This window comes from Strigops habroptila, chromosome Z, assembly GCF_004027225.2.
Source record: "Strigops habroptila isolate Jane chromosome Z, bStrHab1.2.pri, whole genome shotgun sequence".
Lineage (NCBI taxonomy): Eukaryota > Metazoa > Chordata > Aves > Psittaciformes > Psittacidae > Strigops > Strigops habroptila.
Window position 1 is genome coordinate 22,412,957 of NC_044302.2, and position 19,240 is coordinate 22,432,196.

The 19,240-nt window shown below is 50.6% G+C and overlaps 3 protein-coding genes across 6 annotated transcripts in view; 2 read left to right on the forward strand and 1 right to left on the reverse strand.

Moving 5' to 3' along the window:
• Positions 1 to 2,293: 2,293 nt before the first annotated feature.
• On the forward strand, positions 2,294 to 3,363 carry CCL17 (C-C motif chemokine ligand 17). Its single transcript, XM_030512675.1, is given in 4 exon segments — positions 2,294 to 2,360; positions 2,749 to 2,784; positions 2,787 to 2,859; positions 3,258 to 3,363. Coding segments are annotated over 4 exon segments (282 nt in total).
• A 4,126-nt stretch (positions 3,364 to 7,489) lies between these two features.
• Positions 7,490 to 8,907, forward strand: CCL22 (C-C motif chemokine ligand 22). The gene is made up of 3 exons (XM_030511884.1): positions 7,490 to 7,556; positions 8,150 to 8,255; positions 8,614 to 8,907. Exons 1-3 carry the CDS (start codon positions 7,490 to 7,492, stop codon positions 8,768 to 8,770), a joined length of 330 nt encoding a protein of 109 aa, XP_030367744.1. The 3' UTR covers positions 8,771 to 8,907.
• Positions 8,908 to 10,851: 1,944 nt separating this feature from the next.
• LOC115619510 (ran-binding protein 10-like) overlaps positions 10,852 to 19,240 on the reverse strand; it is an 83,599-nt gene continuing 75,210 nt past the window's right edge. For all 4 annotated transcript variants that reach the window (XM_030511882.1, XM_030511881.1, XM_030511880.1 and 1 more), the window contains one exon: positions 10,852 to 18,648. In XM_030511882.1, coding sequence (XP_030367742.1) covers positions 18,518 to 18,648 — 131 coding nt within the window. In that variant the 3' untranslated portion in view covers positions 10,852 to 18,517. The remainder of the gene's footprint in view (positions 18,649 to 19,240) is intronic.

Sequence of the window (19,240 nt, forward strand, 5' to 3'; positions counted from 1 at the left end):
ACACTCATCAGTTAATGACAGCACACCAGCCTTTCCCTTCCCAAAAAGTAAAAGAATAAACATCAAAGGGTGTCCAGAGAATTGTGAATTGTCTGGCTGCAATAGTAATGGCTTGAAGACCTGAGAAAGGGGAAGCAGAGCATCCCAGGCCAGACCTTCTGCCAGATAAGCAGGCACAACCCTGCAGAAGCAGGCCCACACTGGTAGTTTTAGTTTTAATTCCCAAGGTCCTCTCCATCCAGAGCAGTCTCTTCCCTGCCTGGCTGCAGGGAGCCCCTGAACTTTTTCAGCCACCAGTACAGTGCTTCCCTGGCCGCCCACCCAAAGCATCCTCCGTGCATGGAGTGGTTGGGTGAAGCCCCAGGCTGTGGGGAGACATGCCATGGGCTTGCAGCAAGTCCATCCCCAAAATCCTTCTGTGTTGATCCGGGTCCAGCCCTCAGGAAGTGGCAATATGAGCAGCAATATGGCCCATGTCCTCAGCTCAGTGTTGCCAGTTTAGCTGCAGCTCAGAGTATTGTGGTCTCCAAAAGGCTGCATGCTGGGATGGTCTTGTGGGATGGGAGGCTGCTCTGGTCCCAGCAGCCATGGCCCAGGTCTGGGGAGGCATTCTCATAGAGGCACACAAGTCTGCAGGAAGGAAGCCTGGGGCAGAGCAGAGGTGGGGAAGTGGCTGAGAAGGAAAGGGAGCGCCTGCAAAGCTGTGGGAGAAAGGAAAGATGCTTTGGGGGATCAGCAGGAGGGCACGAGTTTATTACAGCCCAGGGAGACACTGAGTTACTGGGCTGAATGCACACAGGAAGGAGCAGCACTGTCCTTAGGGGTTGTGGGACCTGTCCAGAAATGCTTTATTTTTAGTCCTCTGGCTGCTGCACAGCACAGGTGGCCTCACGCCATCTCCTCCTGAGGAGGAGGAAGCTAAGCCATGCTTCTGAGATGAAGAGACTCCATCTCGCCACAGGAGCTGAGCCAAAGCACAGCAGCTACAGGCATCTCTGTGTGTATTTTAATCATGTCTACTAGGTTGGGAAGAGCCTCGGCATACCCTGCCTAAGCTTCTTGAGCCATCGTCGGCAGGATGTGTCTACCACTGCAGCTGGGGTTGAGGAGCCCTGGGCATGTCCTGAGCATTTCTCAGCATTGGGTGGGTTTCCCCCAGGTTTTTGAATTAGCATCCAAGGATGGTGCAGTCCCAGCCATAATGTCCTGCTCCAAAGGGGCAGAGAAGTGGCAATGTGAAGAAGGGCTTGAGGTACCCCTTGGGTACCTCACAGTGGGTGAAGGGGGAACTGTGGTGCCCAGGGATCTGCATGGAATGCTGCTGCTCCATGCATCTGCTTATAGCCTGGAAAAAAAGAGGCAATGGGGCAACAAGCTTCAGACCAGGGGCTGTGCATGCCTGGATGCCTGGCAAGGAGCTGCAGAAGGGTCTGGTGCTCTGGGTGGCTAAGCAGGAAGGGAAGTTGAGCACAGTGACGGGAAGCTGTCCCCAGATTAACACAGAGAAGCTGACCCCCTTTCTGCAGGTCCCTGAAGGCTTCAAGGCTGTGAAGAGAGGAAGGTGTTGGAAAAACACTTTAGAACTGTGGACACGAGCTCTTCCTTCCACTTCCCTTAGCCTGATTTAGCCTCCTGCCCTGAAGCAAAGGGGCTAAGCCAGCCTCATGTCCAAGGGAGGGCTTGGCTGCACCCCCTTCTCCCTTCACCTCATGCTTCCCAGCCATAAACAAAGACGTTTGGTAGAAAGCTTGTATTCCTCTCCATAGGAACAGCATGGAATGTGATGCAATTTCCGGAGGTATTTGACATCTTGCAGCTTTTGAGCCACAGAGGGCTGATGGCAGCAGCAGTCACTGCATTTCCACTTACGCTTCCCATTGAGTTCAGAAGCCATCCAGCCATCTCCATGTCTGTGTTGGCTCTGGGGCTAATAAGTGACTTTACAGAGAAAGCCAGGCTTTGCCTTCTCTGTCATCACGAATCCCCTCTATGTGGGTTTGAGAGCCCTTGGGGTTACGCCTCTGTGGAGGAGGATTTCACTTCCCTTGCAGACTCTGTGGCTTTCCCTCGATGTACAAAGTTCTTTCTAGGTACCACCAGAGTCAGTAACCCTGAAGATCCCACATGACATGGAAATCCCCTGGGTCAAAGGAAACCCACAGGACTTTCACTCGAAGTTGGTCAAAATTATTTGGAAAAGGGCTATTGCAGCACTGCCTTGCCTAAGCTCACAGATGAGCTCCAAGGAGAAGGCAGAGCAGCACCCTTGAGGAAGAGCCCTCACGCTGCCACCATGCTCAGTTCAAGGATGGTCCTGGTGCTCGCCATGCTGCTCACCCTGTCCCCATGCTGTGATGAAGGTAAAGCTCCTCGTGGGCCTCTGCTGCAAGTGAGGGCTGAGAGTTGTCCTGTTGGGGAGGTCAGGGCAAGAAACTGCAGTGTAAAGCAGGGACAGTGCCGATGGCAGGAGGAGCAACTCCCTGGTTGGGGCAGGGCTGCATGTCCTGTGGTGCAGGGAAGGATGTTCCCAGGGCTAGGTGGCTTTGGCAAAGCTGGTTGAGGGCTGTCGGTGCTGGGGGATAAGCTGAAGCATCCTCCAGCCCCGGAAATGGAGCAGGGCACCTCGGGCTCCTCATGGCAGCATCTGCAGAACAGGGGGATGTTGTGTGCATCAGTTGCTTCATGGGGGAAGGTCTTAAAGACTGCTTTCCAAAGCCAGTCTTCACTGTCTCTCTTTGCCTTCTCCAGTTCCACACACACTGTTCGAGTGCTGCTTCAGTTACAGGAGTCCCTTTTACAGCTGGCTAACCTGAAGGATTTCTACACAACTTCCAAGGAGTGCTCTTCCCCAGCAATTGTGTAAGTCCTGGTAATTTTCCCACTGCTGTGCTGTCACTACACATTCAGTTCATGGTTCAGGTCACAGGTTCTGGGGACAGGACTAGGCCAGGTCTGCATGGCGCAGTCTATGGGTGGCTGTCTTCCTATGTGAAGAGAGAGGGCATGACTGTCTGGCCAATTCTACAGGGCGGAGGTAAGAGGTTAGGACTCACAGTCCATCTCAGCTCCTGAAGGCTCTGCACAAGCAGTAGAGACACTGGGCTGCAGGATAAACTGCTTGTAGGATGTCAAGTACCCACGGGCAGCATGCAGGGCCAAAGGAAGCGGAGCAGAAGAGCAGGGTAGAGAGGATGGCATGGACATGTGTGGTGTTATAGCTCTTGTTTCTCACCAAGCTTCACCTTTCCTCTTGGCAGGTTTGAGACCAGGAATGGGACCAAGGTCTGTGCAAATCCAGAGGTGACTTGGGTGGAGAAAAGAGTTGAAAGACTTCAAAATAGGAAGGGACTTCGTGCTCCATGATGTAGAGTGGGTGTCTTGGTATAGGCTACCCAACGTCCTGGTGGGAAGGAAGGTTTACAGTCATCCTCCTGGGATGGGCTGCAGAGGACCCCGCTGCTGAGGGTGGGCACTGAATCCCCAGAGCCCTGCACCGCAATGACCAGCCAGGCACCAGCTCCTGGGGTCCTGCCAGCCCCACCAGCACCTGCCTGCTGAGCACAGCCACCAAATAAAGGTTTAATTCATGTGGTATGGGAGAGTGGTGGTGGCATTTCTCCTCCCAGCCCCAGCAACTGTGCTGCTGCCTGTCGTGCCGAGGCATGGAGCCAGGCAATGGGCTGGGGTGGGACGGGAGCTCTTCCTGCTGCCTCCTGGGCGCACCAGGAGATGATTCAGTTTGAGGAAACCTTTCAAACCATGGCCTCTTCAGGCCATGGAGGCACCCTGTTTGCTTGGTCTTGGTGCCCTCTCCTGGCGGCTGTGGCATGGCTGCAGCACCGACCCCAGGGCACTGTGCAGGGATACCCAGCCTGGCACTGTGCAGGGGGTGAGCACAGCATGCCTGGGAGCCCAGCACCTCATCTCTAGCCTGGTCTTTAATCCGCCTTCCCTAGCATCGGCTCCTGGCAGAGATGTGCCAGCACAGAACCAGCATCACCGTGATTTCAGCCCTAGCTTAGCCCATTGAGAGGCCTCTTACCCCATCCCATGGTGCATGTGAGTCGCACCAGCCCCTGCCACATGGGTCCCTGCCAGCTCCATGTATCCAGTACAGTGGGGCTTGGGCCATCCTTCAGAGCTGAATTCTCCAACTAGCACAGACCTCTGCAGCTGCTGTCACCTGCGGATAGGACAGGAGTGGGGCTATGAGGCCATGACGTGCATTAGAAGCTTCCAACAGAGGGTCCAGACCCAGGACAGGAGAAGGGCACCTGTCTGGGACAGTGGTTGTGGGTTCTATGGGAAGATCTGGGTAACTCAGGACCTGCTGTCCTGGAAGACCACAGCACAGCTGCCAGGGGAGGGCTACAAGACAGGCTGGAGGCCAAGACAGACTCTGGAGACAGGCTGAGAAGAAGAGACACTTCTTGTCCAGCCTGGAGAAGAGAAGACTCTGGGGACACCTTAAAGCAGCTCCAGTGCCTAAAGGGGCTACAAGAAACCTGGAGACGGGCTTTGGACAAGGGCCTGTAGGGACAGGACAAGGGGGAACGGCTTTAACCTGACAGAGGGGAGATTGAGATGAGATCTTAGGAAGAAGTTCTTCCCTGTGAGAGTGGTGAGGCCCTGGCACAGGTTGCCCAGGGAAGCTGTGGCTATCCTTGAACACTGCCCATCCCTGGCAGTGTTCAAGGCCAGGTTGGATGGGGCTTGGAGCAACCTGGTCTAGTGGAAGGTGTCCCTGTCCATGGCAGAGAGTTGGAACTGGATGAGCTTTAAGGTCCCTTTCAACCCAAACCAGTCTGTGATTCTGTGATTCTGTGATATTAAAGAGTTGGTTTACTTCAGCTTTAATTTCTTTTTCTCTCTCATCCATTTCCATTGCCATCAGCTTTCTCTTTGTTGTGGAATTGCTCGCTGCTTAGACATACAATCTTGGCACAACCAGTAATGAGTTGAACAAACATGAGGGTTAATATTATAGCCATTAGCCCTATACATACAGATTTGAACAACATTTTAAGTACATTTGCAAACCATGCCTGGTGCCAACCCCACCCAGAAAAAGGGATGGGTTATGAATTTTATGAAAAGCTTTTAGGTGGCTTTGGATTGTCATTACATCTGTTTCTATTCTTCTGTCTTGGCCTACACAGTGTTAATGAGAGCACAAACTCCTCCACTGGCCTCTAATAGGTCATCTAATGCTAAATGGTTTTGTATCACCATTTGAGATCTAGATTTGACCTCTGTTTGTAAGATCTTTTTGCTGTACAGCCTCTACCATAGAGTTTGTTACACTATTTCCCTTGACACATTGCCTTTTCCAATTCTCCTGTTCCTAGCCATGGCACTGGAAGAAGGGTCTGGTGGATTTATGAAGGTTGGTTATTGTTACAGTTTTGCCTTTGCCTTTTTGGCCATGGTTGATGGTGATGAAGGTTTCCTCTAGAGAGGGCTGCATTCAACTATAGTGAGGTTGCGGTTGGTGTAGACATGAATAAAATCATGTGCACAGCCTGTCCCTCCTCTTCTCTCTACACAGATGGCTCCTTGCCTTTGCATTTACCTAACCAGGCAAACGTGGAGGAGGCCCTGGAGCTCCACATATGTGGAGGAGACTCTGCCACTGGTGGAGGTGGCCTGTGAGGTCATCGCGGGCACCCAGGTATGGCAGTTTGGAAGGGGCTGGAGGAGACTGAAACCAAGCCCAAAGGTCCACAGCTGGGACGGTAATAGCAGGGGAAAACCCAGTCCTCCAGAGAACCTCCTGGGGCCTCTCCAGGCCTTCAAATACCCCACATGCACTCATTTGCTTTATGAGGAACAGACAGTGGAGGCATCTACTAATGCTTCTGACGGGACAGGGTTAATCAGCTAGGGGAAAGGAGCAGTGGCCGTGTGCCTCAGAAGATCCTGAAAAGCGAGCTCGGAGCTTGGCATGTGACGTTTCCTGTGTGAGGAGATGTTGGATGGAGAAAGGCATCTGCTCAGTTCCTCCCTTAATTACTTTAATAAGTAATTTCGCTTTTAACAGATGCCTGGGAGGTGGTGTGACCCTGGTGGCTTGTTGGGCTCAAGGGTCTGTACATCAGCGAGGTGGCGGGAGCTGCAAAAGGGCAGGCGGGAGATCCTGGGGGATGCAGAGGCTGTGCAAGGGGGCTCAGGGACTGTGTATCAGGTGTCTTCTCCCTGCAGAGCCCTTGCCTGGGGAAGGCGTCATTAGAAACCAGCGGTGCTGTGCCCAGCTCTCTGCATGCCCACTCTGCTATCATGCCAGGTCACCAGACCCAATGGCCTGCAGACCGTTCTTCCAAAACAGAGTCGTCAGCACATTTGATTTGTTTCCTTCTCCTTTCTTCTTCTAGAGAACTTGCACAAACATGAGATAATCTTCAAAGAAGTCGATTTCCACCTTTCTCTCCTCCAAGAAGCCCTGCCTTGCCTCATTCCCAAGCCACAGCCAGGTCCTCTCCCATGCTCCCACTCAGCATCATCCCATTTGGGTTCCCACCAGGTCTCACCCCCTCCTTGCAGCTGCATCTTGGCTTCCCAGGGAGCAGATCTCTGCATGGAAGCTGGGCTGATGTCCACCAGTGCTGCGTGATGCTGCCCTTGGGGTCCTCTCTGGGGTCTGGGATGACTCTCTTGGGGTTGTGCCAAGGTTTGTCCCATCTCCCTGCAGAAATGACCTGTCTGTACACTGATAACCACACACCTCCATCCCTCTGACCCTCCCATGCCAATCCCACTGCTGGTATGGGAGGTGGAGGCAATGCTTGGGCTCAGTCTTGGGCTCAGATACAGACACCTCACTTCTGTTGCCCCATTTCTTCCCCTTCTATAAAGTCTCCTGAACCCACCAAAAGCATCTCTGTCACCACTTGCTCTGGGACCCCTCCTAGCTCAGTCCAGTGCAGCTTTTTCATCCCACCCCATCCAATGCTGAGTGCTTCAGTGCCTAACCCAAGGCTGTTGGTATGGGCAGGGTGGTTGGGGAGGCTGCTTTGGAGGGGACTCATCAGTCACTCGCTTTTTATGACTCAGGCAAACCAGCTAAACCTGTCACTGACCTGTAGCTGCTCAGAGATTTTGGGTTGTCTCTCCTGTTAGAAATGAAGAAGAAAGCATTAGACTTGACATTTTGTCATCACAGAACATTGTTTATAATCTGCTTTCCTGAGTAAATTTCGCTTCCCCTGAAGCCTCCTGGAAGCCCCTTTCAGCCCTATGGCTCTTCTGTAGAAAGCAGAAGTGGCTGCCCCACTCCTCAGCCTCTTTGACTTGCCACTGGATCTGCCCCCAGAATAAACGACAGAAATCCCCTTGCCTAAGAGACTTCTTAGAACATGTCTGAAATTTGGGGAAAAGCGGTTAAAGTGGGTGGTATGCAGAGGATAAATTATGGCACGGTGAAAGCCAAAGGCACAGACACCGGGCAAGGTAGCACAAAGCAGGACAGAGGAAAAGCCCCCGCGCTGCCGCCATGTTCGCTGCAAGGACAGTCCTGCTGCTCACCCTTCTCCTCACCTTCTCCCTGCACCACATCACAGGTAAGGCACCCCATGGGCCACTGCTGCAGGCTGGGTTCCGCCTGTCCCCACTGGGGAGGTCAGGGCAAGAAACTCTGGTGGGGAGCATGGATGGCGCTGCTGGCAGGAGGTGCATCCCCCTAGTCAGGGCAGGGTGGCACATCCTGGGGTGCAAGTGGCCTCAGCAAAGCCAACCCTGCAGAGATGCTGCAGGAGCTTGGAGTAGCCTCTGGCAGCTGTTCCCCAGGTCTCAGTTGGATGAGCAAGTGATTGGAGGGGGGAGCCTGTTGCAGCGGTTTGGAGACTCCCAAAATACCTTGCAAGTTGTGCCCCCAGCTTAAAAACCCCCAAAACCTCTTCCACTGGCTGGGCACCCCAACCTCACCATACACCGCAGCAGCGTGGGCTGTGGGTCCCACATGTTCCCCTCCCCCCTAATGTCCACGTTTCCCATTCCTGTGCTTGCTACCACGGAGGGAAACCAATCCCTGCTGCGGGGTGCTGTGGGAGCTGCCAAGAAGCTCCACAGCCCCCATCACATGTTCAATATCCTGCAGTGTAGCTGTCTGGCGATGCAATTAGGGCATCGTCACATCTGTCTTTTCCCTTGACAGCCCACATTAGGCCCACTGAATGCTGCACCAGTTATGCGCAGAGAACTGTCCGACACGTGAAGAGCTTCTACAAGACGCCCCAAGGCTGCTCCCTGCCTGCAGTCGTGTGAGTACCCCCGGGGTTTGCACTGCAGCACGGCTGGGAGCTGGAGCAGCTTCTCCTGTCCCTACCAACAGCTTGGTCCTGGCTGGGAGCACAGACCTGGGCAGGGCTGTGGTAGGAAGACAGCTCTGTGGGGTGGGCAGAGGGGAAAAAAACTTGCTTTTGGTGCTTTCTGCTAATGCCAGTGGTCTGGGAAGACTCAGAGATGGACCATCAGCCTGAGAAGGGCACAGGCTGCTGGAGATGGCTCCAAGCCTCCATCCAGGATGGCGCTGCACACAGGGAGGGGAAAAGTAGTGCCTGTGGAAGGAATAGCTCACAGTTCATGTTTTCACTCTCTTTCCTCACTTTCTCAATGCAGGATATTGGCTGCCACTGGTGATGAGGTCTGCGCCGACCCCAAGAAGCCCTGGGTGAAGAGAGCCATACAAAACCTTCAGAATAAAAAATTAAATCCTCCTTCCACTGTCCACCATCTAACTCGCCCATCCAGTCCTCCTGTCTCTGGAGGGAGCTGATGGCGCTCGTGGCGCTTCTTCGAAGGGTCCCATGGCAGTGGGCACCGTCACTGCAGGTGGAGCCAGCCCGGACCACCCCAGGACCAGTGTGACGGTGGCCACCAAGTTGCTCCGCTGTCACTGCCGTGTCATGATGTCCCCAGTGGAGCAAATATTTATAATAAATATATAAACATAATAATAAAGACTCATTGCCACAAGGTGCTCTTTGAATTTTTCCTGATTCTTCAGCCCGAGGAGACATCTTGCAAGCCCAGGGCATGGTGTGACTGAACGCCCCTGTTGCCATGGGCTTGTGTTTCTCCAGGCTTGGCACAAACCGTGCCTTATCACTGCATGCTTCTTTGGGAACATGATAGTGAGGCCAGGTCTTGACCCATAGGTAAGGTTACCCTTACCCACAAGTAAGTCTTTTTGTCCTTACAGCATGCTCTCTGCCCCCTGGGCATTGCAGGCACTCCAAAATCAGGTGGTTGGAGTGGAGGGTTTAGGGAGAAGACCTAGATCCTTTATCAACTTCCAAATATGCTGGTGGCTGCTGCAAAGTAAGTAAGGGAGATGAACACCAAAGTCTGCAGTGCCCAGAGGGTGAGGACACAAACCCCTCAAGTGGTAAGTGCCATGGACTGATCCTCAGCCTAAAGCCTCATCAGTGTTTTATGCTCGCGACTACAAAACAGGCAGGACTGTTATTTTCTAGAGTATTGAATGTAGGCGGAGGACAGGAAAAACCCATCCCACGAATCATAAGCACCATGGGATGATGCAGTGGTGGAAAGGGAAGCTGAAGCAGAATCAGATTTTGGGGGACAAACACCTCGTGGGTGGCACCTGGCTGTTTACAGACATAAAGCTCCAGAGTTATACCTTGAGAGCACGTAACACCGATGGCTATGATGGCCATGTTGTCTTCTGAAAGAAAAAGTGGATCTGCACCATGTGTAATGCAAAGGTGGTAAGCTCGTGGATAGAAGACCCCAACCTGTATTTCAGAGACTCTTTAAACACTTCCCTTACTAAGCAGCCTTTCCCAATCATTCACATTGGAGGGTTGCAAAGATGATTTCCTCCATTTGTTTTAAACACTGCTGCAAACCAAAACCACGTAGGCCCCCAACCAGAATATTACAAGTGGAGAATTACAAGCAATTACAAGAATTGCTCAAGGAGAAAAAGCAATTCTTGCCATGGCACACAGCTAATCTGGAAGTTTTTGACCTGCAGAAAGAGCTGTGTCAACAAAATGTGGAAGGTGTTACAAGATGCTATTGCCAACGAGAGGTGAAAATGTTGAGAAGCCCCGTGCATTGGGCTGACAAAGCACACGGCTCCACGCTGGCTCTTGCACAGGGATGTGTATTTTAATAAAAATAATTCTGTCAATATACAGCAGAATGTCAGTTTCTTTACCATAATTCCACTATATTTTCATAGGCTTTTTCCCAGTTAAAATCCCCCCCTCCCCTTTTTGAAGTTTTCATGCGAAGCATCAGATAACTTCATTCACAAATACTACGCTTAAACTGAACCAATGTGCACAATTCATGTAATGTTCATTTAGGATGTACCAAAGAGCAGACTCCCCCTCCTGCCTCTGTAGGCAATGAGGAGATCCGCTCCATCACAGGTCAGTGGTGGCCACTCATCCAGGGCTGGCTGGAAACCTGCAAAGACCTCAGCTCAGCATTTCATACCTGAGTTTTGAGCAACCAGCAGAAGAGAGTTTAACTGCATGGTGGGCAGGTCTTGGGGCTTGAACATGACGGTGCTGGCAGCCTCCTTCTGCCTGCCCCAGCTGGAGAGCTGTGAGGAACATGCACAGGTAGGACCTAGAGAGTCAATCCCCATCAAAGGCATATGCAGAGTCCTTGGTCCGGAAGTCACCACACTTGTGTGTTTCTTAAAGTTTTCTTTACAATACTGATTATCCCCAGAGCTGCTGCTGCTTCTCCTTTCTCCACATTTGAGCCTGTGAAGAGCCCAGCCTGCAAAACCACCCTGTGCTCCCTCCTGGAGGAAGAATGCATCTAAAGCCCTCCCAAGCAAAGCGGTCAGAGCACATGCCTGGACCCAAGTGGAGTGTCTGCCGGGCCAGAGGAAGATCAACAAGGAGCAGAGGTTTGCATGGTCTCCAGGAATGTTTCTGCAGCAATGCGAGTGTAAATCCCACACAGGACTTGGCTTCCTGCGAGCACGAGAGAGTTAAGCCTCCCTCTTGGAAGAAAACACAGCCAGCAGGACATGCTCCTCAGGCCTGGATGAACCTGTGGCTTGCTGGGCTCTGTGCACTGGTGTGGGATGCAGGGAGAGGGACAGACATGCCATGTTCATTCGTTCATCCCCTGCCACCTCTTGTTGCAGAGCGGGATGGTGGAGAGCAGCTAGCGCTTCCTCTGGAGGAGACCTCTGAGCTCTCAACCGCTCCCCTTTCCTCCCCAAATCTGCTGTAACATCCCCACACACACAACCCACCAACACTACCTCCAGCTCTCTGACCTACACAGCAGATGGGACATGGCTCACAGCCAGATTTTGTCTCTGTCTAGGAGCTGCTGAACTGGAGGTCCCTCCATCACTAGGGCAGAAGGGTCCCAGCAGCACACAGCACATCTCCCCTGTCATGGCCCCCCTCAACCTTCATGCAGTAACATTTAGGGATGGACATGCAGAGCTGGAGCCCCAAACCAGCTCTCTACAAGAGACCTACTCTGCTCCAGATCCACAACTCGGGCTGCTCTAACACTGGCAGGGTTTGAAGGAAGCTATTTCTTCTACAAAGGGGCATCCTGGGTGGACCAGGACCACCTTTTCAAGGAACATGTTCCTTCTCTCATGCTGTGACCAGCTCCATGGGACTGAAGTGTGATGGACCTCTCTGCTTGTTGTCCCATGGGGCAGTTGAAGTCTGCACACTGCTTCTTCATGGAAAGCACTTCCCAATGCTGTGTTGTGCACCTTCATGGCATCTATGTGCTACCACACAGCCCGGCTGCCACAGTTCACCTTCTCATTCAACTCCATGATGGCAGAAGGAACTCTGAAACTTGCATCTAAGCAACATGTGCTATGTGAGTATTAAAAAACAGGTACCAAAGCACAGCAGCATTGCAGCAATCCAACAAGGTTTGCTTTGCTGAAGAAGAAGACAGCTCATAACCCCTGATTTCTAAGGAGGAAAATGATAAGTTCAATATCCAGAGCTAGTTACACCAGCTTTGGTTGTTCCAGTTGTTCAAGGAAGCCTCAAGAACAAAGCTATTTAAAGAACAGTAAAGATGCCTTAATAAGACTGTGTGAAAAATAAGGACACAGCTCAAGGACAGGTTGAGATGTCACTGTGAAAAACCAGAAGGAACAAGGAAGCAGACGGCAAAATGCCTGGTATACACAGCCACGAGGAACAATGCCCTCAAAGGGGCCCATTCTCCGCACCAGTCACAGCTGCATCTCCTGGTGTCCACATCGGGTGGGCAGCAGCACAGTCAGCACCACGAGGATATTGGAAATACAAACAGAGAAGGATTTGGGGGTGTTAGTTGATGAGCAACTGGACATGAGCCGGCAGTGTGCGCTCGCAGCCCAGAAAGCCAACTGTATCCTCAGCTGTATCAAAAGAAGCGTGACGAGTAGGTTGAAGGAGGTGATCCTGCCCCTCTACTCTGTTCTCGTGAGATCTCACTTAAGAGTACTGTGTACAGTTCTGGTGTCCTCAACATAAGGACATGGAGCTGTTGGAGCAAGTCCAGAGGAGGGCCACAAGGATAATAAGGGGGCTGGAGCACCCCCATATGAAGATAGGCTGAGAAAGTTGGGGCTGTTCAGCCTGGAGAAGAGAAGCTGAGTGGAGACCTCAGAGCAGCCTTCCAGTATCTGAAGGGGGCCTACAAGGATGCTGGAGAGGGATTCTTCATTAGGGACTGTAGTGATAAGACAAGGGGTAATGAGTTCAAACTTAAACAGGGGAAGTTTAGGTTAGATATAAGGAAGAAGTTCTTTACTGTGAGAGTGGTGAGGCACTGGAATGGGTTGCCCAAGGAAGTTGTGAATGCTCCATCTCTGGCCGTGTTCAAGTCCAGACTGGATAGTGCCTTGGGTGACATGGTTTAGTGCGAGGTGTCCCTGCCCATGGCAGGGGGGTTGGAACTAGATGATCTTAAGGTCCTTTCCAACCCTAATTATTCTATGATTCTATGATTCTATAGCACTGGGAACCACACACCTTCTACCGCATGTCCCACAGCAATAAGCTGCAGTTCTGGTACACGTGGGAGCTGGAAGGGAAGGAGAGCAGCCGCTGGACAACCTCCCCCAAACACCTAGATGTCACATACTCGGTGCTTACTTTGGAGGTCTCTCTCTGTGATGCTGGCCACACAGAAAGGCTAAATTCCTAACCAACTCCAAAAGAACAACAGAAGTGCTACAGCCAGCCAAGCTGCAGGCTGACGGGACCCTGAACGATGACAAAAAGGGATGGTCACACACAGATCTGCCCTTCAGGCCAGCGCAGCAGAAACAAGCCCAGGAAGAGCAGTTGGAGTTGCCATGTCCATGCTCAATGAAGACGCTGTAGCCACGACCTGCAGTGTTGACCCTGCAGCTTCTGCAGCGCCAAACATTACAGATACTACCTCTGGTGGTCACACAGATGAGAGAACACTGGGACTGTGTGAGGCAAAGGAGCAAGAAAAGAGACCTGAGAGCAGTAAGAAGCTTCCCCCAAACAGCTGGCTCTGAGAGCACATCTAAGGACGGATGGGAAACAGACTGCTGCCCTGCCTGCTTGCAGGAAAGCCTGACTGAGAGCTCACTCAAGCCTGCAAGTCTTGAATCAGTTTTTGTTAAATACCTGCTAGGATAGGATCATGAAGCCACAAGAGGAGTCATTCAGAACAAGATGGTTCTAAGAGGAACAAGATTTGGCTCCCCTGGTACAGGAGACACAGCCCTGGAATGCATCCAGCAGAAGCCACTAAGATGGTCAGAATTGGAATACAAGGTGTATGAGGTGGATACAGCTCCCAGAAGCATTTTTCCCACCTACTCCAATGCATCCACCTCCTGGATCAATCATTCCGAAGTTCTCCCATGTTACTGTTGATGTGACTGCACTCACTGCTTGTGCGGACAGCACGAACCCTTGTCTGTGAGGAGAAAAGCCTGGTGATGCAATTCAGCTCCATGAAGCTCTCTAAACAGAACCCCCAAAGAACAAGGCTCCAAGTCTGGAGTTCCCAAAATGCTGTTTTTCAAAGGGCCACTTAACAAGGCAGGGCATTAGGCTCAAAACAAAAGCCCATGATGTGCAAGGCTGCAGTTCAACACCCTTAAAAGCAGGTTTTCACTAGGTCCCTGTGAAACATTATCTTTCTGAGAGGCCCTTGCTGCAATGCAGTGTTGGAGGAAAATGGGTAGAGTGGCTGGTGTCCAGAGTACATAGAATCATAGAACCAACTAGGGTGGAAAATACCTTAAAGATCATCAAGCCCAACTGTCACCCCAGGACTGCCAAGTCCACCAGCCAAGTAGCTGGAGTGTGCTTGCTACTCTGTAGATTACAGCTCTTTGGTGCTGACTCTGGACTGATTAGTGGACAGCTGAGACCCCCTAGATGTGCAGACACAGAAGAGCTATAAGAGGTTTAGTTATTATAGCGGCAGCATTTCATGTCCTGAGAAGTATGCCATAGCTATAAAGCCTCTCTTGGGACTGCATGATGAGAAACGTGAGCAATGCCTGGCTGTAGTTTGGAAAAACCTCTTCCTAGGATCTGAAGTCCAGCCCAGTAGAGAGCAACACAGGCATCAACATTATAAGGTATCCCCGCCTGTGGCAGGATGGTTGGAACTAGATAATCCTTAGGGTTCCTTCCAACTCAAACCAGTCTGTGATTCATTATATGATAAAACAGGGCCATAGCTGAGACCTTGTCCTACTCACCTAGAAATGGGACATCAGCAGTTTCTACAAGGCGCTACTCAATCATTTGCGTGGCTTTACTGAAGGACTCCTGGGAGAAGTCACACTGTGAGGGATTGCCCAGATGAAGCAGAGTCTCAGCTGGGGTGTTCTTAGGCCAGGTTGGATGGGCCTTGAGCAACCTGATCTAGTGGAAGGTGTCCCTGCCCGTGGCAGGGGGTTCGAAGTGGATGATCTTCCACTAGACTAGGTTGCTCAAGGCCCCATCCAACCTGGTCTTATTATTCTATGATTCTAAGACCTGTTTCTGAGCAAAGTATGAAGCATTTGGAATAACAAATCCCAGATCACTTTAAAAAAAATAACTTTTAAACTGCACGTAGCTTCTGGTTAGATGCACAACCACAATTAAAAGTTAAAAACCTCAATTCAGTTCAGTTCTGTTTGTTTTTTTTTAATGACTGTAACAATTGAAACCAAGCCTCAGCTGACATGAAACATCAAGGAGCAGCCAGGGACATTCAAAGACCAAAAGGCTTTGAAAAATAGTCTGGGAAAACCAAGTCAGACATCTTGTCTAGAAATCCATGGTAGGCTGAAGCCTACACCTACACCCCACACACCACAAACACACTTACGCATCCCCACATGGAGTCATGGTTGCTTTAGTCAGAGTCTGAGTACAACAATCAGAAACCACTAGTAAAACCACAAGAACACTTGAAATAAAAAAACCCAAACAAGTAACGGGTGACAGATATGTCACAGCAGAAAAGCCTTTGCACTCCTCAAAAACTAGAATCAGAACAGCAGGTACAAGAGCAGGCAAGATGAAGCTGGCAGCAGCGATGGGTATTGGTTACAGCAGTAAGGCTGGTCAGGAAGTGGGTCAAGCAGAAAAGGAAGAACAACTCAAGCTGGCTTATCACTTTGAGTGCAAGACGTGGAAAGCATCATTGCTTTCTCATCTACAGGGATCTGCTGCCATCATCAGTGCTGCACATCATTCATGGCAGTGAGGGACACTGACAATTAATCACCAGTAAGATTGTGACCCCTCAGCACTAACCCTGACAGAAGAGCAAGATGGTTTCTACCACAGGGATGCTCTCCATGAGAAGCCAGACACACCATCTCATCACACCAGAATTTCTTGGCACCTGAATAATGCAGTATCTAGGAGCATCTCTTGGGGTTTTTGTAGTGAAGAGGAAAACAATGCAAAATAAAATGCTCCAGGATAGTCAGTACAGCTTTGCTGAGAGACTGAGGCATTAATATGACACATGACAGAGACTTGGCTTAAAGGAACCACCAAAAGGAGGAACAAAAAAGCTTAGAAAGAGATAAAGATTATGTTACAAAGATGAGAGAGGCCTGACTGCAGCCAGACAGCAGCAAACTGAATGGTGACCAACAGCGGAGGAAGCCGCCATATGTGAAAGGCAAAGCCAGGCACCATGGTATTTCCAGCCTAAGTTCCCACAATAAGCCCCTCAGCATGCCTTAAGCCTGGATCTAAGAAATGGAGAGCCTGCAGAAGAATCTCTCACCAGGACAAGTTCAAGTGCTGCCTCAGGTTTGGCACAGGCACATAAGGGCTTCAGAAAGGAGTTAAGTGTCTCTGCAACTGCAGCCAGGAAAGGACTGCAGGCTGGGTAACAGCCTTCACTAGGACAAAGAGCAGAGTTGAGAGTCAGTAGTGGAGCTTTCAGGCACGAGCTGTTCCCAGAACTGAAACAGATTTGCCCCAGATTTGCAAGTTAAATTCTGCATGGTGCAGTTCTCTGCTCCTGTGTGTCTAGAAGAAGAGCTGCGGTACACAGAAATCCTCCCTCTGCTTTTTTCAGCTGAGTTGATCTAATAAAAATCTCCATCTCTAAACCTCATGTTGCGTGTTTTCTTAGGCCATCATGGCTGAAGCACTGACTTTATACATCGTTCACCTTCACTAAAAGGTAGTTACAGGCATTCCCAACCATCTCCAACACCATCTGCACATTCACTGCCATACTTGCCTTCTGCAGTGTAGGGGACACCTGACTCCTGCTCTACCTTGGTTTCAGACCTTATGTTCCAGCTGCAAACCAAGCCTGCAAATGCAGAAAATCCTTAATGCTCTGCACGGAGGTCACACAGCACCTTCCCTTCTTCAGCAGCACACAACCTGTCTGTCTGTATGAAGCCCTGGCACTGGCTAACCTCCATTTTCAGGGCAAACTTCAACACAATCTCTTCCTCTTTCACTGACCTTTCAAAAAAAAAAATTCATAAACAGCAGTAAAATACATGTTGGGTCTCAGCTCCCCTGGGCCCTCCTCAGAGCTACTGACCTAAAACTCATTTGGTGCAGAATTACACTTCCTTCTGTGCAGCCAAATCAAACCTGAAGTCTCCCAAGGGTATACCAGTGGATGCAAAGCACATAGTCCTGCTGCACAGCCTCACCACTTGAAAGTACATGCTCAGAAGCGCTTACAGGCAGATGATTTGAATGCCAGAAGCTCAGCAGCACTCAAGTCCCTGGGTTTGATACATACTGCAGAGGGAAACATTAATCTGCCTTACTTGGAGGTTACTCATGCACAGATCCTTACTTTGGGCCTGAAACTAGAATAATTTTCTTAGCACTCTGTAATGTTGCTGTTTCCTTCTGAATGGCTCAGACCTTACAAAGTTGGTACTGATCTAAACCACAGCCTGATCTCAGCATGTGCCACCTGCAAGGGTAAGAACAGGCCAGCTTACTGTTCCCAAGACACTTCCAAAACTTAAAAGTGCTCATTTAGATCGGTGTTACCTGGGGAGAGGCAGTAAGTACTATTGTTACTGAGTTTTAGTGACAGAGCCCCCCTATATGAAGAAAAAGGGGTGGTTGTGATTTAACACCTAAACTGACAGCCCAACCAGCAGCATCCATGGATGTTTCCTGGAGGCCAACACACTAGTTGATAACTTTCCTGCTTCTACCAACACACTAGTAGATAACTTAATATTCATCAGTCTTGTCCTTCTAACTGCTGTGAGAGCTTGATGTACCCATTTCTCAGGGCTGTGAGATGCTGCTATATTTCAGCCACTAACAGAGGCAATGTCAAGTCTTCTAATCTTCCCACTCACAAAGACAAGGATGTCTCTTAAGAGAGGCATGCACCATGAAGGACCAAGCTCCTCCACTTTTCATCACTAGCGCACGACAGGACGTACCTCACCAGATCTCCTGAAGAGTTGTATGTATGGCTGGGACTGAGTCTGTGGGCAATAAATACATCAATGACTTTGTGGAGGTGGAAGAGACCTTTTTAATATACAGGATTCAAATAAAATAGAAAATTCCCTCTGAGCTGCTGCTGTGAGAAGAGTTCAGATAACTAGCACAGAAGATGATGCTGTATGTGCACAATGGAGGGAGAAGGGAAGAAAAGAACAAGCTGTCAGCAACTTGATGAGCTTCCTCAGTAAATCAGCAGAAACCAGCTCAGCAAAACTCTCCAGATAAAATATTGGTGGATCCATGAGAAACAACTCAAACCAAAAGAGAAATCCCTACATCAGAAGGTGCTACATTAGAATAACCAGCGAAATACTGCGTGCCGCTGGAGCCACAGCAATGGCAGAGAGATAGGTAAGATCTGCCAGCCGTTCCTGGGGTTGGGAATAGCCACACAGTGAGGGACTCACTCAATCAGTTCACAGGCAGTGTGTGTTTGTGTTAGAGGGGGTGTTGGAAAGGAGGTCAGGCTATTGAACGAGGTGGTCATGTAGAGTGGCAGCAACGGAAGGTGAAGGGCAGCACTCAATGACGTCAACTCCATCTTGCTCTGGTAGCTAGTGCAAATAGTCGTCTACTCTGGCAAAGGAACAGGAGCCCAAGCCCACGCGAGCCATAAGCCGCAAACACTCCGAGGCCTGGCCCAGGGCAAGCATCAGTGGGGGCTGCTTTGGCAGGTTCTGAGATTCTGTGGGGGCAAAAAACAGAAATCTGTTTAGAAGAGGTGTTCAGCTGCATGCTGGCTACTTGTGCTCAGTCCTGCTCAGTCCCACCCAGGCACCAAGCTCAGCATCCCTGGCAGAAGGCCCTGGCGCTGGAAGGAAACTACTCCTGAGCACCAGTGGCTCTGCACCACTGCTCCTCTGCACACCCCACCACCCATGACATGCCCCACGTGGAGCCACAGCTCACCACAGTGTTTGAGAAAGTGTCACTGTGGTGGCCAGGGCAAGAAAAAGTCAATGGAGCTCCTGCTGCAAAACCCCCAAAGCAGGAGAAATCAAAGTGTGGAAGAATAAGAAAAGGCAGGAGAAACTGGGACCAAATGAGAGGCAATCTCTCCATCTCTCCCACTTATGCAAGTCTACACAGCAGTCCAAGCACTAGACAAACTCCCTCACTGGTCACTGCTTCTTTCCAACGTCATGTTTGCTATGTATGCAAGAGGGAATCCTCAGCTGACCTAGACAAGGTGTCTTCTGGGGGCTAGATCATTACCACAGCCTCGATTCTGACACTGGACTGCAGACAGCCAGGTTCTCTGGGCTATAAGAGGCATA

Bases quoted from the DNA above. Each gene is read 5' to 3' on its own strand.
- CCL22 (XM_030511884.1), top strand. From the start codon at position 7,490: ATGTTCGCTGCAAGGACAGTCCTGCTGCTCACCCTTCTCCTCACCTTC. The intron at 7,557-8,149 runs GTAAGGCACCCC...TTCCCTTGACAG, and splicing joins CTCCCTGCACCACATCACAG to CCCACATTAGGCCCACTGAA. The intron at 8,256-8,613 runs GTGAGTACCCCC...TTCTCAATGCAG, and splicing joins TGCTCCCTGCCTGCAGTCGT to GATATTGGCTGCCACTGGTG.